Source organism: Lygodium microphyllum, chromosome 25, assembly GCF_053477565.2.
Source record: "Lygodium microphyllum isolate KBCC chromosome 25, Lygodium_microphyllum_v1.1.10, whole genome shotgun sequence".
Classification (NCBI taxonomy): domain Eukaryota; kingdom Viridiplantae; phylum Streptophyta; class Polypodiopsida; order Schizaeales; family Lygodiaceae; genus Lygodium; species Lygodium microphyllum.
Window position 1 is genome coordinate 3,603,649 of NC_141159.1, and position 23,278 is coordinate 3,626,926.

A 23,278-nucleotide genomic window follows, 5' to 3' on the forward strand; every position below is an offset into this window, starting at 1 on the left:
GAAAATGTTGGCATTCTACATACCATGCATGTGATGGCCATTTGAGGGGTCTGCTATGGGTTCATTTCTCCCTCACAAGGATTTCTCCATTGACCGATGATTCAAGCATTCACCCTTTGAGTGACATAGATCCAGGATCAGCTTTGCAGAATGCAATCAACATTACTTGACGCTCATTTTGGTGCAGCTTGATGATGTGGGAAACACCTTACAAGCTCAAACATCTGCCACTCCAGTCACCTTCAGACACATTACATCTATGTTACTTAAGAATGAATTTGCTGTTAGATTATATGAAATGCTACCATTCCTTTACAACAAAGACATGGTGCATTACAATTTGTTGAGGCATTGTCAAGTCAGATATCCCAACTACCTGTTAAACCAGACATCCAACCATCTAGCAGAGAGCCTCTTCATAAAAAATTTCCTCTCTGCCCATTTCTTATTTTCACTCTAGTGGCTGAAAAGTCTTTCCATTTCCACTCAGCTTTGGAAACTTTACTTGGTTTATCGGTTTATGTTATAAAACAAGACAATGTTGCAAACCACTTCGGCAGCATGGAAATGCAAGGACCTAAGAAGTACTCTGGTATCTTGCAAGCCTTTGCTGTTAGAAAGCCTCCATAACAAGGGGAACAGCAAACGGGGTATGATAAAATAAATACAGGCTGGGAAGCTCATATAGTGGTTGTCACTTATCCATCAAGACCTTATGAATGTAACCCTTCTCTTTGTCTTTGCCTCCTAGTCTTCTTTGTCATGTCCCCTATGGATCCTCATCATACATATATTAACACTGCTAGAGTGCACATACATATATTAACTGCATGCTTCGTAGAGCACATGTAGGCCATGTCCCCTATGGATCCTCATCGTACATATGTTGACAATGCATGTTGGCCTACACAGGCTTCCCTTAGTAAGCATATCAGTCTAGACAAGCTTTTCAAAACACAGACATGAGCTTCCTAACTATATACTACACCCTGGCACAACCAGAAACTGATGAATGGATGACAATATAGGAGAGCTTTGCTGTTTGGCATGTTTCAGGTCGCACTTTCCCAAATGTGTATGCCTCATGTCATATGTATTTAACATCTAGCCACAAGTCGCACTTTTTTCCAAAGTGTATGCCTCATGTCATATGTATTTAACATCTAGCCACAAAGGTGTAGTTCAACAATTTCAACTTCTCACATCAAGAAAACATATATGCCAATTACATCACATTATTTTGATGTTACATAATCAGAGCTTCAGTTATAATGTTGTTAAACAAACACTTTCTATAAGCTTTTAGTCAAGAGATCTATGTATACACTCATACATATACATGTGTATAATATTGCATATGAGCAGTAGACGTTTGAATACGACTGTTTCAGGCATACACAAGCATCTTAACATTAAAGCTCTTAAATACTATATATCTATACCACATTACAATCAGATTTTTAAAATTTCCACTACTTTTTAATCATGTTAATAAAACCCAACTCAAAATGGAAGCAGAAAAAGTAAACAAAGGCCATTGCTCTATAATTAGAAGGAGCCAGACCCAAGAATAAAAGCCAGCAAAGCAGGTATATGACCATCAGAAAATCTAATCAAAACACAGAAAGCCAATAGCAAGACTAACCTTCCTTGGATTATATCATGCTTAATATCTATTACAACGCAAGCATCACATTAGAATCTGAAATTCCTGTTCCTGACAAACATCGAGGACTGTAACGTCCTCTCAAACTACAAGCCCAGAACATAGTAGTACAACTGAATACATTTCGAAACATACAATAGCAGTTAAATTGGTCAAATCTTCTGCCAACCATAATCACACATACCATATCTTTGCATTGGGCAATAACTTATTCCCTGCAAGCCCAATATATGCATACACAACAATTCCAGAATCCTTCAACATGTATGTAAGCAGCGCATAGTTGGTCCACCTTTACCACAGCAAATCAAGCTTCACACCTTTGCACCGAGCTGGCATGTGGTCACTTAATCACCACTTGAGACAGAAACCTTGATCTCATCCCTTCAGCCATGACACTGCTCCTACACATCCGCATCTTGTCCCACCGACAGCATAAAATAAGAGGACAACAGCAACATTGCTTAGAGATGGGATGGATTGCCACCTCTTACAAAGTACTTCCAGCTGGCATGACCAAGATTGAATTCTTGTAGTTGAGCCATTAAGACTTTCGGAGTGATTCACAGGCCCTTCAGGCTGTCACAGTGCTTTGAAAGTGACATCCACAGGCCCTCACAGCACTGATGTGGCACCCTTGCACTCAGCTTGCTCCAACCAGTATAGTTTTATGGCCCATTCCAATCTGGACGAGTAATGCAATACCCCAGGCACCCACATAAAGAAACACCACACTTCTGCAGCAAAGTTGTTTCCAAGCTTCCATCTCTACTGATGGCCTACAGAAAAAATAAGTAAAATCCACATGAAACCACAGAAAACCTCCAAACATAAAACAAGCAGTATACCTATTGGGGTTTGTTCCAGCAACACACGTGTTGCAATTTGGTATGTTTGGACCTAGCTACTCACCCTGAATGCATCTTTTTCAAGTCTTCCTCATCAAGACATAGTCCCACCTCTATCCAAACACCTCTGGATATAGCTTGGACATAGCTTCATGTCATCACTTAAGACAGCTGGCTCCCAATTTCACCTTGTCTGATAAAAAAGATGCAACAGATTAGTTGTAAAACAAACAAGCACATGAGATAGACGGATGTTGAAACATATATGAGCAATCCTCACCGCAGACATGAAATCAGACTGCAACTAAATGCATCACGACACAAATGAATTTGCTCCATGCCATGGGGGGTGTGGCTGCTGCTGCTGCTGCTGCAGGGACAATGGCTCTTGAGATGACAGCTGCTGCTCAGCATGGAGTTGATCTCTTTGGGCTATGAGCTGTGCATTGTAAAGCTGTTGCACTTGCTGCCTTCGATGTTCTTGAAGAATCTGGTGCCGCTCTTGTTCTAGATGAAGTTGCTGATTCTTGAAGAGCTCTTGCTGCAAATGAGCAATCTGGTGCTGCTGCTGTAATACAGAAGGGGAATTGACAAATGAGTCAAAGACCTTCATTCCTGGAAAAGGAGATAATGTACCCTGGTTTGCTGCATTGTTTCCTCCGGTCCACATTTCATATTCTGAGGGGCCTGCTGACTTGACCTTTCCAAAATTTGTAACCTGTCTTATTTCTCTTTCAGGTGCTGTATAACCATCCAACCAACCATAATCATCAACATGCTCATAACCTGTAAGGGAGGGAAGACTATCAGGAACAACTTTGGGCTGCACTGATGTGCCAACCAGCTGCCCTCCTACACTTTGTGAACCTGGAGCTGTTGAAGTCATAGGGACAGTCGTACTGAGCTTTCCAGGTAAAGGACCAAATCCAGGTGGCGGCCTCATGCCTGAAGGGCGACCTGCAGTTCTAGGAACTGTCTTTTCAGTGTCACTGGAAGGTCCTGCTGCAGTCTTTAGAGCAGCACTGGCAGGCAAACGGCTTTCCCTCTGTCCATATCCACCCATCTGAGCATTTAAAGGTTTGTCTTCCTTATGCATAACATTGGCTTCTTGATATTTGATAATATTGTCCAGCAGTGTGTTTTTGATATCGGATGCAAAAGGAGCAGTAGCTTGCAAATCATTTACCACAGATGTTGGAAGCAAGTTGGATATTTCAGAAGAGCTGAGTGGACTCTCTGATGTCTGTTTCAAATTTGGAAAAACATCTGCAAGGGCAATTCTGCCTCCTGACATACTACTTGAGCTGTTTGGTCCAACTCCTGTAAACATTTTTGCAGCAGCAAGCATGTGCAGCTCAGGATTCCAAAGAGATCTGCCTGCTGTACCATATGTTGCATTTCCAGGAAGGGGAGTCCAAGGGTGTTGACTCTGGAACATTCCAAACTCCTTGCCAGCTCCCCAAGCATTTAGAGGAGTCACAGATGCACCATTTGGAGCTTTGTAACTGCTTTCAAACACATTTGAAGCTAATGGAAAGCCAACAGAGAGAGAGTTGTCTCTTGATCTAGACTCCATATACATGCCATCTCCATCCACCAAAGAATTTCTACATCCCCCCTCAGTGATTGAACCAGTGGCTGACACAGTTGAAACTACTGGTTCAAGGGGCAAAGCATTTATTCGAGTAACATGAGGAGCCAATATAGCCAATGGAGAAGGAACAGAAGAAGGTAAGGGCCCATGTAATATGTTAGCTGGTGCAGAGGGGTTCCAATTATCCCCAAAGGACTCCGAAGCTTTTGTTTGGTTCCAAGAGCTAAATTGAGCATTTCCAAGAGATGCTGAATTGCAGATCTCATCTACAGATTCCTTCCGCACTGAAACAGCATCTGCAACATTGCCGTCAGAATTCACTTGGTTCAACTTTGCTGATGGCCTGAAGACAATTACTTCATCTTCTTCCTCACCTGAAGTCAACTTCAGTGAGGACAACTCTACATCTCTTGAAAGATAAGAATCTACTTGCTTTTCATTCAGACTCACAAATCCTATTACTTCATTTGGCGTTTCCAAATCCTTTGATACCAAACACTCATTGGTTGACACAAAGTCACCATCCCTCATTTTGTCCCTCTTAACTTTATCACCTGAACAATAGAACCTACCAGTTTCTTCATCATAGTAAATGCCATTCTCACTTCCTTCAAAGCTAAGAGATACACATTTTCCAGCCCTTATTATGCGTTGAACACGAGTGCAGTTGTCTTTTTCATTTTCAACACCAACATTTGGCCTTTTAAAAAAATTAAGGTTTGCCTGAACTGGTTGCAAAGGGGTGAATCCTTGTAGTTCTTGATCCTCCCATAAAATTGACCCTATGTCATTCCCCTCTTTGGAATGTTTCAAAGAACCCTTTGCATCATGACGAACATCATCATCCAACAGCTTATTCAACAGCTTTACACATGCTTTCCAAAAGAAGACCCTAGCATTTCCTTCTTTTTCCTTAATCTCTGTGCCCAAAGCCATCTCAGGCCTGCATGCCAGCCATTCCATGATTACAAGCACAGCAGGCAAAAATGGACTTGATGAAGCATTCCCAGCATCTACACAGTGTTGCATAATACATCCAGCACATTCAAATGTGGCAATAAATGCATGTTCCAAAATGACAGAGCGTTGGAGTATCTCTGCATAGGTAGGCTGATGAGAATCAGAGCCCCAATTTACGTTGTGAACAGTAAAGATAAGAATAGCAACAAGCTGAAGAACAATGTTTGGTCCTGTCCCCCACATGCCTCCTGTAGCCAGAACATTGCAGCTCACTTCTAGGTCTCCTCCCTTAGGTTTGGATGTAAGCAGCTGCTTGAGCTCAGACAAAATGGAACTGTGAACATGTGCAAAAGTCTCCAAGCTGCATGATTTAAACATAGGAGTCTAGTGAGTATTGATTTGACACATGGAGAACAAAAAGGAAACACATAATTTTGCAGCCTGGTATTTGAGAGAAAACTGTCAACCTTGACAAGCTAATGATTATTCTTTAAAAGATCCATGGAATCAACATAAAACATGTGCATTGATTGTCAACTTTATCTTCAATCCCCTTAGGGTCTTGGGTATAAACCATCAAGATGGAATTAAACCCAATGTTCCAAGACACCAGAATGCAGCTACTTACACAAACAATGGGTACACAACTTCTGGTTTAAGAAAACAAGCCAACACGAATCAAGTGTCACAAGTGGCAGCTAGACACAGGACAGATGCAGGTATCAAATGATGCACTCTAAAAAGGCAGACAGAGGGCGCAGTCAGATGAAAGGCAGCAAGCTGGCCATTACAACAAGCTATAGCCAGCTGACAGTTCAGCAGGCTACAGGTCAGATATGTCAGGACACAGGTTGGACCTGCTAGACAGACTAAGGCCATGTTGTGCACATTGTAGTGAGTCATAGCAATTTGGTACAAAAAAGCTCCTCCAGAAGATCTGCAGCAGCTTTAGCATCACTCAGAGAAAGTGAGCAGTATCTACCAGGCAGATTGGTGGGACTCATCAGAGAAAGGAGGATGGAGGCTGTTACAGTGCTGGATTGTAAAGTAGCAGGTCTATCCAGCATTGTGGGTGCACAACAGCAGTTTTTCCACCAGGTTTGGTGGTAATGGCTCAAATCCACCACTTTGTGCACTTGTACATTCACAGTAGATCTGCCTTTGTTCTGCTGCTGCACCAGTCTTCTCTGACTTCCAAATAATATAACAGGCATCTTAAAGTTGGTATCAAAGCTGGGGCAAGCTTTCTACAATTAGGCCCAAATCCTGGACTCAATCATTATACAATGCCCAAGCCCCAAACTTCCTTGTGTGTCATGTCAAAGAGTTCGTCTCCTTCATTTTTCAGCACTTCAATAATAAATCACGATTGGTGCAGTCCAAATGATCCTTTCTTCTCCAAACAGCAGTTGTGCGATAGTAAACAAGAATCATGGATATTGCATATGAAGAAACTGGTCATATGTTCTTCCCACAGCATTTATACAAGGATAAACGAGCACCATGGCAGTTCCATATCCAGATCTGGTCATGTAGTGAAGTCAACAGTGATTGACATAACAGATGGAACCCCTGGAGCAATTGGTTCCAAGTTTGGAGATGATGCCTTCGCCATCTAGCGTGATGTTCTAAGTGACAACTACAGTGATTTAAGTACCTGGTTCAATGCTATGTTTGGATAGAGGGCTTGAAGCAGATCAAACTGCAGCACAAATGCCTCCACAGCAAAGAATGCAGCTGTTACAGGCCATTGTAGCAGAAAATGCAGAAGCTCTGATCCCAAACATGTTGCTAATGATGAAAGAGGCTGAGGTGAGGGTCTCAGTGGTATTGGCACAGCAGTGTGCAGACTGAAAATGCAGACAGCTGCACAGAAAACACAGCTGGCTGTGTCAGGGTTCAAGATTTGTCAACTTCTCTATCACATTGGAGTGGCAGGGGAAAAAGGAACCCCAAATAGAATGACATAAATAGAAATGGAGTTGGTGAAGAAACATGGATGATGGTGGAGGCTGGTACAAGAGCAAAAATCCCCTGGACATGCCACAATGTATAGTTGCAGTAAGAGCACTTGGAGAGAGGACTGAAAGTGGGAGACAGCATAAGAACATGAAAAAAAGAAGAGGTCAGCTAACTAACAGGCAGCTTAAAATAGCCACACAAGATCTGAAGTGGCACATCATGTGTCAAGCACCCACAACCATAGACGGGCCAAAAAAAGGCACTGCCACAATCTTCCAATGAATCTAGTAGCTTCAACATGTAAGCTACATCAATGATCTTTTTTGTTACTTGAAAAGGCCCATAGCCTCTCATGCTTAACTTAGGAAACAAGCACTCTTTTCCCTTCATCTTTTTGCACCTTGCCTTTTCAAAGAGCGAGAGAGCCAATCACCCTCGGCCAATGTCTACAATGATGGTCTACTGCTCTCTTGTGCTCTTCCATCTGACATTTGAGAGCTTAATTTACTTTCTTGTGCACTTCATCCATTTTCTCAATATACTTATTTGCCTCAGATTTTCACCTTTGTATGCGGAATAGGTCAAAATTCGCCACCACCTTCAACTCTACAATGTATTCCATCAAGAGATAGAGATTGTCACCCACCCATGGCTCCCAAGAGTTAAGGAGTTGCACTACTTTCTCATTGAACTCCTCAAATAAAGTTCCACCACAAGCATTAAGGAGAAGATTTGTGATTCCCCTGCCTCCCATCCCTCTTTTTCTCAACATCACAATGCCATCTCAAGTACCTATCTAAGAATTGCCTTCCATTCTCTCCACCACAATCCAAGTCCCAAGTACCTTCTTCGATACTCTTGATAGCATACCCCCTCCCTACCCAGAGAATGTCATCCATGAGATTCTTGATTCCCTATCTCCTTCAGAGGGGGATTTGGAGGAGCCTTAAGAGGGGCTTACTGCCCATACTGATCAGTCATCCAAGAATTGTGTTTCACTCCCTCCATCCCACCATCATTCATTGAAGGACTATGTTTCACTCCACACCTCAACAATCCACACACAATGGCAAGGGTTGTGGCCTTCATAGTCCTCTTGCAATATTGATACCTAGAATCTATAGGTTCTACCTAGGATGGAACCTTGGAATTTCAACCATGTCTTGACGGCTTTGCCTTCAAATCTTGTTGAGCATGGAGGCAAGGATAGTGTCTCATCTCTAGAGACTAATGGATCAAAGCATACCTATTACCAACATGGAGACCAAGCTAATGGCTTCTCTCAAGGTCAAGTTGCGGGCACCTTGGCTACTATTCTTCCTCATAAGTTTCCTCTATAGTGGGGTTATTTCCTTCTTAGATTACAAGTGTCTCTCTTTCAATCTTCCTCTATCAAACAGCTACGGTGGACTGCATTTCGCTCCCATCTCTACCATCGATAACCTTCACCAACTCCCTCGCCACATAATTGTCCTTAATGGAACTTGTTGTGTATTTATTGCCTTACATTATTTAGCTAATCAATGGGTGGAGCATGACTCTCCATCTTGGGAACCCTTTTGGCTTGGAGAGGGTGTGTTGAGCATCCAAAATCAAGGCTAGTAATAATTAATTATCATGCATTTATGCCTACTTTTTACTCCTTAAATCAACCCCAAAAGGCTTTACTTATGTTAAAAGGCTTTTGTTTAGCATCATAGGACCAATTCCCAAATATCCCCTATTAAAAGGAATTGTCACTAGTAAGCCCATCCTCATTCACTCTTTATTCTCCCAACCACTCTTGCTCTTCTCCAAGTCCTGCCCCCTTCCACCTACAAGCACCTAGTGAATGCCATCACGATATAATTGTTGTTGCCCTATTTGCTACATCCTAGACCTATTGCATCTCAAATTTGTTATCACCTAGTTGCTACCCATCTTTGGTGGCTCGCTACCCACCTTCATTCCGCATCCAAAGGCCCCAATCTTCATCCACTACTCTATTTACTTTTGCTAGTTCTTCTATAGGCTGTCATTGAGCAACAAATTGTCTTCTTGTTTATATCACTATGAGTCTTGTTATCAACTTCCATCCTCCATAGTCAGTGCTCCCAATAGCCATCCAAGAGCTACTTTCAATCATCATCTTTATTTTGCATGGCTTGCTATCTACATTTTTGCATGCCTCACTCTTATTCAACAATCACCTAGTTATTCAGCTTGTTTCAACCACATTACAACATGCCACCATCCACTACTTGCCTTTTTACTGCGGTTGGTGACAGTCAATTCATGATGATATGCACTTCTTTTAGTGGTCGCTTGGCAACAACAGCAAGTCTCTTATCTCCCTAGGCTTTAACTCCTCCTCCGCATGATTGGATTGCTCTTACACTACTACTATCACGAAAAAATTAGTTATAGTAACTGCCCTTCACCTTGGAGGCTCTTCATCAGCAAACTAATAATGCTATATGTCTACTACAATGTTTGTCCTCCATCTTGGAGGCTCTCTTCATCAACTTCCCTTTCTCTTCGAGGTTCTCTCCATCATCTACATATCATTCCATCAATAGGCATTTTTCATTTTTTGTTGCTACAGCCCTAAGAGTCATCTTCATCGCCTTCTCTAGCTGTCAAAGACTGTATTTCGCTCTCTTCACTGCTGTCCACTTTCATCTAATGTCTTCGACGTCCCCCTATCCAAAGGACTCTGTTTCGCTCCCTCCATAGAGCATTCTCCACCTTTGTGAGAGCACACTAGCAGCCCTCTTCCTAGATGAATTTACCTTCATGATGTAAAAAGTGCACTAGCAACCCTCTTCCTAGCTGAATTTGCCATTCACCATCCATTGTTGTAGCTGTTTTGGGGATCCAGAAAATGACCTGTAGCATTAATTAAATACTGTCCAGCGGTCGTGATGCATAACTGAGCTCCCACATGGCAGATTTGGACCAGTCATCAACACTAATTTCCATCCCTGCTTCCACCCCTAACTTCTTGATGCAATCATGGCATATTTGGGGCACTCATAAGCACTTTTGGGAGGTCGTTTTTGCTTATTGTTTACAAAAATTTTAACTTTTTTGATCATATCTTTAATTCCCAAGGTTTTTGAGCTCTAATACCAATAATAGATGAGTATATCTGCATGTTGTAATGACAGATGAGGAATAACAACTTACTGGTCTGATTTGTAAGTTAGGGTTTGTGCAAGCAAAGGAAAGAAGAGACAAAAGAGTGCGTGAGCTGGACCAATTCACCTCCCAGCCACATCACTCACTTACTTAGCTCTACCCCTGCACAGATGCATTTAGTGAAAGGAGCCCTGTATTTTTCATGGCCCAAGCCCTTGGCCAAATGTGATACTTACACATGCAATTAGCCATGCAACCCAGAACCTTGTACATGTATATTCCATAATATACAGAAAGTCACAGCTCTTCAAGGTGTTCCTCATAAATGTCACATTAGTTAACGCTTTAATTTTCATAACACAAATGCACTATGACATTATAAGCTCATGAACTAAGGCAAAGCAAAGACTTTACAAGCAGTTGTAATATTACCGAACACCCAGATGTAATCAGTAATCACCAATTTGCTGAACATGCCTAGTCCCCCCCCCAAAAAAAAACAAAAATTCCCTCACTTGTGTAAAGAATTGGGGTACCTGGTCCGAGTAAATAGTATCCCATTCAGTCTGACAAAGCGAATTCGGAAACTTTTAACAATCTCTGATGCATTTGAAGCAACAGCAGTCAATTCTGAATAATGCTGGTCACTTTGTTTCTGTTTGGTATCACCTGCTCTGGAAGGAGATTTTCTGCTCACTTTAGACTTTCCTTTGCTTATCCCAGTATTCAATTGACCTTGACTGCCTGAATCATGTGCAGATTTTTCTTTTTCAAATGAAGCAACTAACCGCATGTAGCTATGTCGGTTCTGCAGGAAAACATAAATTTCCATAAGAAGGATCAAGCTGCTAAAACCTAGCTCTATGAGAACACTGCAAATATGGGTCAGAAAAACTTGCATACTTCAAGAACTACCCAACCAAAGTCTACAGATTTAGCTCATGTGTGCTACTTGGCACAAACATTAAAACAATTCAAAATATAAATTAGAACTATCTGCCTTAACCTCCACTTCACTCCAGTGAATTATATAGCCCATACAAAAAGGGAGACTGCTTTTAGCATTCTAAGAATGAGTTGCCACTGCATGCAACAGAAAATAAGTATTGTCCTAGGCCAAGGCTCCAATTGAACCATATCATAGACCACAACAGCTCAAGTTCCTTCATGAACAATAATGAAACAAGGATAATTGCTTGCAGTCAAGCAAAAGAAGCTTTTCAGTACGTTATAGATATGAAAAATATAATCTGTAATACCTTTTCAAAGAGAACTATCAAATTGTCCTTTGCAGTAAGAAATGGAGTTTCAGCTGCCAGACTGCGAAAATAATGATAGACGGCCAACAACTCATCCCCAACATATGTTGCAAGCACTGCCAACTGCAGACGATCAACCAAAAAACACCACAATCATCAGTTTCTTAAAAAAACTTCTCCTAGAATCTAGATCTTAGGCAATGTGACGAACTTAGAACCTGATTATGAGGATTTCCACTGGCTGGCCATAATGAACCAGCTTTGACATAAAACCCAGCAGCAATTGACCAATCACGATTTGTTGCATCTCCATCACCATAATACTCTTTGTAACGAGCAAGGTCTCCCAAATATATCAAGCATCGATGGCACGATAGCTGGCATCTCTTCAATTCTGTCACTTTCTTATCATCATGTTTTGAGTGTGTATTCTCCTCTAAATAAAGATCATCCTGAGATAGTCCATGTTTTGCTTTGATTTTTAGAATCAAATCATGATAGAATCCTGTTGCCTCTGCAAGAAAGCTCCTGAAAACAGCTAATATCTTGTGGACAGGATCCCTTCTACCACCAGATTTGTTTCCTGAAGGAACACCAGTAGCAGTGGCGGAAACAGAATTCGCTGATGCCATACTCTTCCTGATGCGCGCTCGAAAGTCATCAATTCGTGTATGATGCAAGCGCCAAATATGTTGCTCAACATCATGTGACTCAGCAAATTCGTGATCATCAAGTATGATAGACTCATACAGTTCCCGTATATTATCACGAAGAATCCTTACATTTGGATCAAAAGGACCTTTGGATTGAAGAGATGTCAACAAATGTTTCTCCAAATCAACAGCCTGAAGGCAGCCCACAATCTGGAAGTAAGCACTTGACGAATAGCAAAACCACATGGTAAATTCCACCACACTAAGCTTATCCTAGTATTAGCTAAATAGGAAGAATTAAGCTCTGCAGTACAATAACCGAATTCTAGAATATATATTGTCGAGATTCATGCATGCTCCCACAGATAGAATGTACACCTTTAGATGAATTCATGAGGCATAGTCAAAGAAGCACACAGGCCACCCAGGAATCTCAATTGAAAGAGAAGGACGAGAGGAAGAAAGTAGCACACAGGCCACCCAGGAAGGGTCTCTATTATGTATGCAGTGCTGCATAAAAATCTTACCAATATAGTCCTAACCCTTGCTATTCATGGTCACAAATTTGTAAAATTGACTTGGCAATTGGCATGTGAGGACCTGAGAATCTAGTAAATTCTCTCTCCAAATTCTATAGACTATGGATCACTTTCTGCATTACTGAAACACATGCAGGTAGCTTAAATCCCAGATCCATCTTTGATTGTTCTACAAAATGAGATAGTTGAGAGTCTTGTCTAGGGTACAGCAATTCAAATCTCATAATTGTGACTTTTCCTCTAGCAACGGTGACAATCTGAGTGTAGCTTCTTGTGTGCAGCAATCCATACCACATAATCAAAACTTTTCCTTTAGAAACTGTAACAATCCGAGTGTAGCTTATTTTCAGTGAGGAAACTAAACGCTCAAAAAGCACCTCCACTCGACCGTGGCCCAGAAAATGTGCAAACTAATCTAAGCATTTGCAGCTACAAAAGACCGCCATTACCAGGGGCTTTATGGAACATAGCTATCTAAAGCAGTATCAAGAAACACCTGTTTCTGTACAAATGGTGCCTACAAGAGAAAAAAGGAAACTTCACTGATTTCCATCAAAGAGCAGAGCAAGGAGACAGCATGAGAAAAAAATAAGCAACCACCTTGGAAGAAACAGTCAAACATCCCCACCTGCTGTTGCAACTACTGCCGTCCAAGTGTGCACACACAGGTTCTGAAGCTGTATAACAATGTGGCTTGCAACAGTACAGCTCCAGGATTGACAGCAGATTGTCAAAGATGCTTGCATGATGGTTTGCATAAGGTGTGGCACCAAAGTGGCTAAATGCCACATAATTAGCACAACTAGTCGGTGCTTGAATAACTAAATGATAGCCTAAGGGATAGCATTGAGTCCAACTAGCACTGATATACGAATACCCTGCTGATCAGAATCAAAGGCATTCAAGCACAGGTATAAAACAAAAACAGAAGACCGTGGCAAACAAATATCAAGAGCTGAGCTTGCATTCACAGAAAATGATAAGATTGTCCAATTTCCAGGAGAACGTGAACGATTGTTTTACATTCCCAGACATGAGAGGCGGTGAGAAAGATTCTCAGAAAGGTCTCGTACTGTCAAGATTGGCAAAACAGTAAGCATGTTTGAAGCTGGCGTAACAGAACTGCGCAAACCCATATTTTGAGACACGGGGATAGATAACAAGAAAATACAGGTGGGACGGCAAAGGATAGACGCCGAAGCAAGAATCTGCAGACGTTGCATCTGAGAGATGCGAGAGTCCCATCCACACGCACAAATGTGCACGTGATCGGAAAGATCTAGACCAATAGCGAGGCATGCTAAGAAGGTACCTTTTGATAGTTGAGAGCAGCCTGCGATGCAGTCCTCGGATCACCTGGATGAGTCATGGTCCATCGGCCGCACAGGTCCTCCTTCTCCCCTTCTTGCGCTCCGCTGCTGCTGCGACGCACACAATTACCTCAGTTGGAGAGATAGGTGGAGATGATAACGGAGACGCTACACTTCAAGCTGGGAAGGGATCTTCTCGGATTTGATGAGGGCAAGGGGAGAGAGAATCAGAAAGAAAGAAACGAAGATCGCGAAGGCTGAAAGGGGAAAAAGAGTAGGAGCAGGAGAAGGGGGGGAGGAGGAGGAGGAGGAGAGAAGGGGAAGAAGAAGAATGAGAATGAGAAAGAAGAGAGAGGAGAAATGCAGGCTGCAGGAAAATGTTGGGTGGGGAAAAAAGGTCGGTCTCCAGTGGTCTCCAGTCAAAACAACAAACAACAAAAGAAATTTGGAAAATGGATGAAGTCCAGCAGAGCGAGTGAACGCGGGCAAAGAAAACGCAAAAGCCTTCTTGAAGGCCTAGTGAGATTAACCCAATAAGAAAATGTATAGGGGCGCTAAGAGCCTTAGGTCGATTCCACCTACACAACACGAGACTCCAACAAGTGAAACTAGCCTCGCTTAAATTAGGGGCGCTAAGAACCTCAGGTCGATTCCACCTGCACAACACGAGACTCCAACAAGTGAAACTAGCCTCGCTAAAATTAGTGAGACTTCAAAAACTCAACCAAGTTTAGTGGCATGGCAGAAAGATCACTATCTCTCTCTCCCCCTTCCTTTTGACAAAGCATTTCTCATCATCTAATCTACATGGTCCACACAAGTCGTCACTTGTGTGTGATCGCATTGCTTTTCTATCCCTGCCCCTCCACCCTAAGTACATAAACTTAGGCATGGCAAGGCTCTAAGGTGCTAATAAGTGGTAAGTAGGGACCTATCTACCCCAATTAGCACATGGCAGATTGGAGGTGCTACAAGCTTGCTTAGAAGCCTCTTGCATGAGGCCTTGTAGCTGTCACAATTTCAACCTTTGTGCCAAGGATTTTGAAGAATTTTTCATTCTTTTTGAAATGGAGCATACATGTCTAAACTTCATTAGAGTAGTGGGCAAACTTTGTCATGTTCAACTTGCTACGAGCGGTTCATCATTTGTGACTCTATTTTGCATTTTGAAATCGTCAATGTAAACTACCAAAAGGACATACATCAACATAAATTGGCTAGCTAATTTTGTGCAATCAAAATGTGTAGCCATAGTTAAAGGGTGTCTCCTTCAAAATCGGCGCCATGTGTGTGCAAAAGGCCTCTTATAGTGCTAACTTATAGTAGCCCATTGAAATGGATCAACACAATGAACATCTCCTTCGTTGTCCATGCCATGACATCCCTTTGTTTAGTCTAATTTATAGCACATGTGAATTCTACAACCTATCCTTGCTTTGAAGAGGTCACTGGTAGCCCTTGGATGTGCATACGCCACCCTCACTTGAACATGCCTTAAGCATGAATAGATATAAAGCACCAACACATCATCATGTCAGATGAAGTTAAGTTCTCTCTCCTAACCACAACTATAATTATTACATTTGCTCACTTTTATTCTGTTATATATGTGGCTCAAGTAATTATGCTCCTTCATTCATGGGGCATCTCAAAGTTAAGGGTTTCTTCACTTAGTTGCTACTTCCTTTGCAACATATTGTCAAGATTGTGGGAGAGAATGAAGGAGTCTCACTTGTAGCTTTCTTGCTTGCACAATGGGGGAATACACACACAGGTGGAGGCTAAAAACAATTTTCCTCTTCTTAGTTATGTAAGCCAACAAAGAACTCTTGTACATAAAAATAGAAGAATCCTATATATGGGTCTCAAACCAAACTCAACTAACTAAGGTGGCATACTAACTGAGCCACGAACTAGAGTAGATAAGGATAGCTGTCATCTAGCTATTATTCATGGGCGGTGTACCAACCGTATCTGCAACTGACAAGTCGGTGACATAAATGCACAACGGTCACCCTGGCATATCACGAGTGGAGCTCGATATCTCAACACTCCCCCTCGAGCTCAATCCCAATTCCTACACACCAAGCAGGTCTTTGAACTTGCGCAGCTTCTCTGCGCCCAATGCCTTCGTAAATATGTCAGCTACCTGATCCTCTGTGCTGACATAAACTAGATCAATAAGACCTAGTAAAACCCTCTCCCGCACATAGTGATAATGCACCTCAATGTGCTTTGTTCTAGCATGATAGACTGGGTTATTTGCCAAGTGTATACTACTCATGTTGTCACAATAAATGACAATTGGCCCATCTGTAGACTGATGCATATCATAAAGTAGCTTATGCAACCAAGCTACCTCACATGCAACCATTGCTGCACCCTTGTACTCAGCCTTTGTGCTCAACAAGGCAACTGTAGGCAGTTTCTTGTTGCTCCAAGTGACTGCAGCACTCCCAAAAGAGAACACATATCCACTAGTAGATCGTCTATCAGAAATACTACCAGCCCAATCAGCATCAGTGTATCCATGCAACTCTATCTGAACCCCAGTCTCATAAAGTAGTCAATACTGCAATGTGGACTTCACATACCTGAGTATGCGTCTAGCCGTATCCAAATGCGGTTTCCTTGGAGCCTGCATAAACTGACTTACCAATCCAACAACATAGCTCAAATCTGGCCTGGTAATAGTCATATAAATCAAACTTCCTACTATGCGTCTGTACATAGTAGGGTCTTCGAGAAGCTCACTTGCATCTGTGCTCAGCTTCACATTCTGCTCCAAAGGAACCGAAATAGGCTTACAGCCTGTCATCCCATATTTGGACAGCATGTCCAATCCATACTGCCTCTGCAAGAGCCGTATCCCACTTGGTGATCTAATTGCCTCAATGCCCAAGAAATAATGCAGCTCTCCCAAATCCTTCATCTCAAACTTCTGCTTCAATAGCATTTTCACATGAAGAATATCTTCATCACTATCACCTGTCATAATCAAATCATTAACATAAATGACAAGTAGCATAATACCTTTCTCTGTTTTTCTCACATAAAGTAAGAAATCTACCTTGGAAATCTGAAAACCAATAGTAACAAGATATTGTCATATCTTGTCAGACCATGCTCTAGGTGCTTGCTTCAATCCATACAAGGCTTTCTTCAACCTGCAAACAAACTCAGGATGAACAACATGCACATAATCTGGTGGCTGCTCCATATAGACCTCTTCTTGCAAATCACCATATAAGAAGGCATTCTTTACATCCATCTGATGTAAAGACCATTCCTTTGATGCAGCCATAGCAATGACTGCTCTTACAATTGCCATCCTTGCAACCGGACTGAATGTTTCTTCATAATCAATGCCATAACTTTGTGCATACCCCTTGACTACTAATCTTGCCTTGTATCTGTTCACAGAACCATCTGCATTATGCTTCACCTTATAAACCCACTTACAACCAATTGCATTATTATCTTTAGGCAAAGGTACCAATTCCCATGTAGCATTTGCTTCCAAGGCATCCATTTCTTCATCCATGTCTTTCTCCCATTTTTCTTTTCCCATGGCTTGCTCAAAAGAAGTGGGTTCTGGTTCCTATATCACTTTGACCATATAGGCATAGTGAATGGCTGTAAATCCATCATATTTCAGCCTATCCACAGGATACCTAGCTCTGGTAGACCTACGCAAAGTAGGTTCACTCCCAGGTGCTCTCAAAACATCCCTGGTCTTCCTTACTCCAGGTGTAACAATAGAAGGAATACCCAACTCATCATCAATGCTCTGTTCTGAGCCACTGGATTCACCATCCACATAAGAGTGACCTGCATTCACATCAAACATGGGCTGATCTACCTTCTCTTTTTCTTTTCGTGAAACCTACATACCACTATCTGCATTGTTTTGAGGAGATTCTCATTATCTCAATCTGCCTCTCCATGGCGAAGAATGTGAACCACTGCTAGAGGACACTCCATGTCTACTAATATTTTGTGACTGCTGCTGTGAATTCTGTGCAACATTACCATTTTGTGCATCTACATCATCAATCACATTTACTGGTTTATACCAGCTACTCATGTCATCAAAAATCACATCTCTGCTTACTGTAAACTTACGAGTAGAAGGGTTATAGCATCTATACCCTTTCTGCTGCAGAGAGTAACCAATAAAGATGCACTTCTCAGCTTTTAGATCCAACTTGGATCTCAAGTCATCTAGCACATGAACATAGGCAATGCAACCAAAAATCTTCAAATGAGAAATATCTGGTTTCCTACAAGTATACCTCTCCTCTGGAGTCATCCCATGTATTGCTGCAGTGGGAGTCGTATTCATTATGTAGACTGCTGTAGCAACTGCTTCAACCCAGTAAAAATATGGCAAGTCTTTTTCATTGAGCATGGCACGAGATACCTCTCCAATATGCCAGTTTTTCCTTTCTGCAATTCCATTTTGTTGTGGGGTATGACTGCATGAATATTGCTGCTTTATGCCATGCTCCTGCAGGAACCTTGCAAACTCATTTGAGAGGTACTCTCCCCCTCCATCTGACCTTAGGCATTTTATTTGCAGGCTTGTTTCTTTTTCAACCATAGCTTTAAGAGTTTTGAAATGCCCAAAAACTTTACTTTTCTTTTTCATAAAATACACCCAAACTTTTCTGCTATAGTCATCAATAAAAGTGACAAAATAATGACAGCCTCTAAGAGATGCAGCTTTACTAGTCCACACATCAGAGTGGATTGATTCCAATGGCTTCTTACTCTCTTGAACATGTCTAGGAAATGGTTTCCTTGCCTGTTTTCCAAATTGACAGGCTTCACATACCTTATGCATTTCTGCAACCTTGAATTTAGGCAATCCTGCAACAATATTTTGGGCCTGCATTGATTTAAGTCACTGTACATTAATATGACCAATGCGTTTATGCCAGATATCAATATCTGCAACTACATCGGTCCCATGTGCAAACATTGTTGCACTCAATTCAGGCATGTCTGCATCCAACGTAAACATTCTGCCCTTCTTCTTTCCTTTTGCTATCAAGCGACCTTTATTTTTCATATCCTCAACAAAGCATCCATGAGGATTAAATCTTACCTGCAAGCCCTGCTCAACCATTTGACCAACAGAAACCAGACAACTATTTCTTTTTCCCATCCTACATAGACAAAGGAAATTTTCCAATCTGCACAATAGGATGTGCAGTATCATCACCAGTCTCCACAAATCCTGGTTTTTCCATTTTCCTTGCATCCTCCATCTATTCTGCATGACCTGTCATGTGGTTTGATCCACCTGAGTCAACATACCATACATTGTTGCTTTCTTCTGCACTTGTCACATAATTGTTCATGTGTTGCACCATAAACAAATGCTCATTTCTGTCATCACCCTGTCTACTAGAAGATGCATAATTCCCTTGTTGCAATTTTCCATTCATGATGTCATTCTGCTTTTTATAGCAGTCTTTAGCTATATGACCCATTTTACCACAGTAGTAGCATTCAACATTATTGTTTGCATTTTGGCCTCTTTGCCATCCACCACGACCTCTTTGGCTCCCCCCACCTCTAGAGTTACCACGTCCTCCTCCATAGGACTGGTTTTCTTGAGTTTGTTGCATATTCTGATTTCTACCACGGCCTCCAGATTGGCCTCCTCTACCTCTGCCTCTACCTCTTCCAACATTTGAGTAGAAGACAGCTTCTTTTGAAGTTCTTCCTGAAAAAGATGCACCACCATTTCTCTGCTCCTCAGAAATGAGAAGAGCAATCAACTCCTCAAAATCAGGAAATCTTTCGCGGATGGAAATGGATGTTCGGAACTATGCATAATCCTTTCCTAGACCATTCAAGGTCACAGAAACTAAATCATCATCTTCCACTGGCGACCCAATGGAAGCAAGTGCATCTGCAATCTTCTTCACCTTCATGTGGTAGTCATTGATGCTCATATTTTCTCTTTGCACATTGTGCAACTCTTGCTTGAGCTGCATTTTCCTGGCTTGTGTATTTGTGCTATACATTTTTGACAAAGTATCCCATGCCTCCTTTGGCGTAGTTGCATCTTGAATATGCACAATCATAGAGTTTGAAATGCTGATAAACAGCCAGTACATAACTTTCCTAGCTCTCTCATGCCATGCTTTAAATGCGTGCATTTGCTGTTGATTGGGAACATCAGGAAGAACTGGTTCTTCTTCATTTCCTGCAACGAATTCCCAATATCATTTTCCCATAAGGAAATTTGTCATTCTAAACTTCCATGCTTGGAAGTTGTTCTTGTCAAGCTTTTCAATGACAATCTGTGAAAGAGAATCAGACGCCATTACAGAACACTGCAAAAAATTCTATCACTGCAAAGAACACAGCTTCAGCCTCACAAGGGCAAATCTGCAAAACTGACGAAAGTGGTATTTGACCACACAGTCACTTCCTAGTGATGATTTTGCATCAACAGCCAACAAGGATGATTCTGTAACTCCCAATGTCTCTGCGCACAAGCATACGATGCAATTTCTATAGTAACTTTTCACCGACATGTAGAACAGTGGTCGCACAGCATAAAACATGGCCTTTTCCTGAGTGCGTGCAGAAAACTTCCGCCTCCAAAACAGGCCTCGAAATAGCCTCAAATTAAAAAAACAGAGCAATCGAGGGCTAAAGCCCTCACCCGCAGTATATACTGCCCTCCTGCTACACCGCGAAGGGTGTCTCAATTTGAGACAATGCACTCTTGCACTTTCCGGCTGTGCTACCTGCAGAGACTTGCTCCCAAAACAGAAAAATGAAAGTAGCACTGGTCCTCTTACTAGAACACCGCGAACTTGACTTGCTTTCTTGAGCTCCTTACCACGAACAAGGCTCTGATACCATGTCAAGATTGTGGGTGAGAAGGAAGGAGTCTCACTTGTAGCTTTCTTGCTTGCACAATGGGGGAATACACACACAGGTGGAGGCTAAAAACAGTTTTCCTCTTCTTAGTTATGTAAGCCAACAAAGAACTCTTGTACATAAAAATAGAAGAACCCTATATATGGGTCTCAAACCAAACTCAACTAACTAAGGTGGCATACTAACTGAGCCATGAACTAGAGTAGATAAGGATAGCTGTCATCTAGCTATTATTCATGGGCGGTATACCAACTGCATCTATAACCTACAAGTCGGTGACATAAATGCACAACGGTCACCCTGGCATATCACGAGTGGAGCTCGATATCTCAACACATATTTTATTCTAAGAAAAACAAAGAATTGGTCATTTGGATCGATGGCATAGTCATGCTTGCCTCTCTTACATTTTCACTTTGCACCATGTGGTAATTTGGACCACTCATAAACCATCTACAAGACTTTTTGCATTTGAAACTTTGGAACATCAGGAAACCTTGTTTTCTTTGTGGACATTTGAATCATCACTAAATCCTAAAAATGAGTTATGTTGCTTTAATTTTAGCAAAGTGCTTTATACACAAAACCTATTTGATTTATGGGCATGCATCAAAGCAAATTGTAGACATGTTTCAACAAAGTTTCTTGCTAAAGTTATTTTGCTTTAGTAATACTTTTTGCTAGATGGTTGCAATTGGACCTTCAAGTTTTAAATAACATTTCATTTTGACCTCTCTCACCTGATTATAGATATTCTAGTAACACGATTTCATGAGTTTTCCTTAATCGTTATTATCTTGCTTACAACATACAACAGCTAAGTTTCAACGTTATTTTGTCATGGACTCTCAATTATGCTATGGTTGCTAAGTACTTCAACTTATTACGGCATTAGAGCTAGGAACATTTTGATGAGACCATATGCAAAAATATGTAAATAAGTTTATGCTGCCTTTGGGGTGTTGAATGCTGAATTGACTAGATTTTTTGGTTTATTTTTGTTGTTTTTGAGACCTAAAAGGTTGACTTTTTGTGGATTTTAAGTGATGGCTAGTTGTTTTGGAAGTGTTTTGAATTAGATTGAGTATGTTTTGGAAGCTCATGATGATTCTCAATAGAAATATGAGGCTTTGTGATGTTTTGATAGCTTCTGTTGAGATTCTGATTGGTTCTGTTTAGCTTCTGTTTTTCTTCTGTATGAAGCATGGATTAATGATTGATGGAAGTTGAGGTCTTTTGAAAGCTCATTGAATGTTTTTTGATAGTTTGGAATGGTTTTGGTATGAGTTATGAGGTTCTGATGCTTTATGTTGACCTTTTGTAAACCTTTTGTAGAGCCTTTGTTCATGTTCTATTTATGTTATGTAGATATTCTATAAGTGTTATGTGGAATGTATGTGTGACTTTGGGAAAGTTTTCTAGCCTTGGAAAGAGGTGAATATAAGTTCAAAAGAGTTCAAGAAAGTGGAAGAAGCAGTTGCTGAAGACTGAAGTGAAGTGACACCAGTAAGCTGTGAGAAATCATTGTAGTGGCTCTAGTAACCTTTCATATCAAACACACCTTTTGGAAGGGGCATCCACGACCAAATAAGAAGTATTATAAGTAATTATTGAGTATTGTAGTGAGGAGATGATGTACTATTGATTGAAAGAGAAAAAGAGAGTCAGAGTTAGTCAATTCTATATCAAACAATGTATCTTTCTATGAAAGAATGTGAGAGAAAACTATGAAGACAATGAAGATTAATAGTATGTAATTATTTCCATTTAAAGTGGTGTTTCTCTTATGTTCTCTTTGTTTATCAATGAAAAATATGAAGAAGATAAAGAGCAATATGAATTTTGTTGAAGATATAGCTGTGGAAGAATTATTTATATGATGTTGCATGAAGATTTATTGCTAGTGGTGTTCTTTTCCTTGTTGTAATTCTCTAAAGAATGAAACAAAAGCATGTCAATGTTACAAGATAGATTTTCTTGCAGTAGAAACCCCTTTTCGTTCATGTCTCTCTTGGGGCTCCATATTTTTAGTATGCAACTGGTGAAACTTGCCATCAACAATTAGAAAAGGCTGAAAATGAAGGAAATGGCATTACCAAGAAGAGAAGAATTCAATGGATGTTTACAAAGCTCCTTCTTCCACTGAAGAGTTGGAGATTCTCATTACCAAAGCCACTTTCCACAAGAAGTTATTTCCATAACGGCAGAAGCATATTACCATCATGATGCAGGCTCTATGTGATGAACTATTTTCTCTTTCAGTTGAAGCAACAAAGACTTGCATCTTGGTGGCAAATTGTTTGGAAACAAATTGAAGTGTGAAAACAAAGAGAATGACCATCCATAGAAGATTTGGCATTCATTGAGAAGTTTTTAGACATCATTAAGTGAAAAATTGTGAAGAAGCTTCAGGAGCCATGGTCAGTAGAGGTTCACGAAAACAAGAAAGAAAAGAGTTGGA

The 23,278-nt window shown here is 41.1% G+C and overlaps 1 protein-coding gene across 1 annotated transcript; it reads right to left on the reverse strand.

The window, feature by feature from the left end:
- Nucleotides 1-1,611: 1,611 nt before the first annotated feature.
- On the reverse strand, nucleotides 1,612-14,329 carry SMG7 (Telomerase activating protein Est1). The gene is made up of 7 exons (XM_087666251.1): nucleotides 13,914-14,329; nucleotides 11,628-12,254; nucleotides 11,410-11,532; nucleotides 10,687-10,958; nucleotides 2,795-5,429; nucleotides 2,579-2,707; nucleotides 1,612-2,445 (listed from the first exon to the last, which is right to left on the reverse strand). The coding sequence occupies exons 1-5, from the start codon at nucleotides 13,968-13,970 to the stop codon at nucleotides 2,828-2,830; spliced, it is 3,681 nt and encodes a 1,226-aa protein (XP_087522377.1). The 5' UTR covers nucleotides 13,971-14,329; the 3' UTR covers nucleotides 1,612-2,445; nucleotides 2,579-2,707; nucleotides 2,795-2,827.
- Between the last annotated feature and the right edge of the window lie 8,949 nt (nucleotides 14,330-23,278).

Bases quoted from the DNA above. Each gene is read 5' to 3' on its own strand.
- SMG7 (XM_087666251.1), bottom strand. From the start codon at position 13,970: ATGACTCATCCAGGTGATCCGAGGACTGCATCGCAGGCTGCTCTCAAC. The intron at 12,255-13,913 runs GTACCTTCTTAG...GGCTGCCTTCAG, and splicing joins CTGCTCTCAACTATCAAAAG to GCTGTTGATTTGGAGAAACA. The intron at 11,533-11,627 runs GTTCTAAGTTCG...GATCGTCTGCAG, and splicing joins GTGGAAATCCTCATAATCAG to TTGGCAGTGCTTGCAACATA.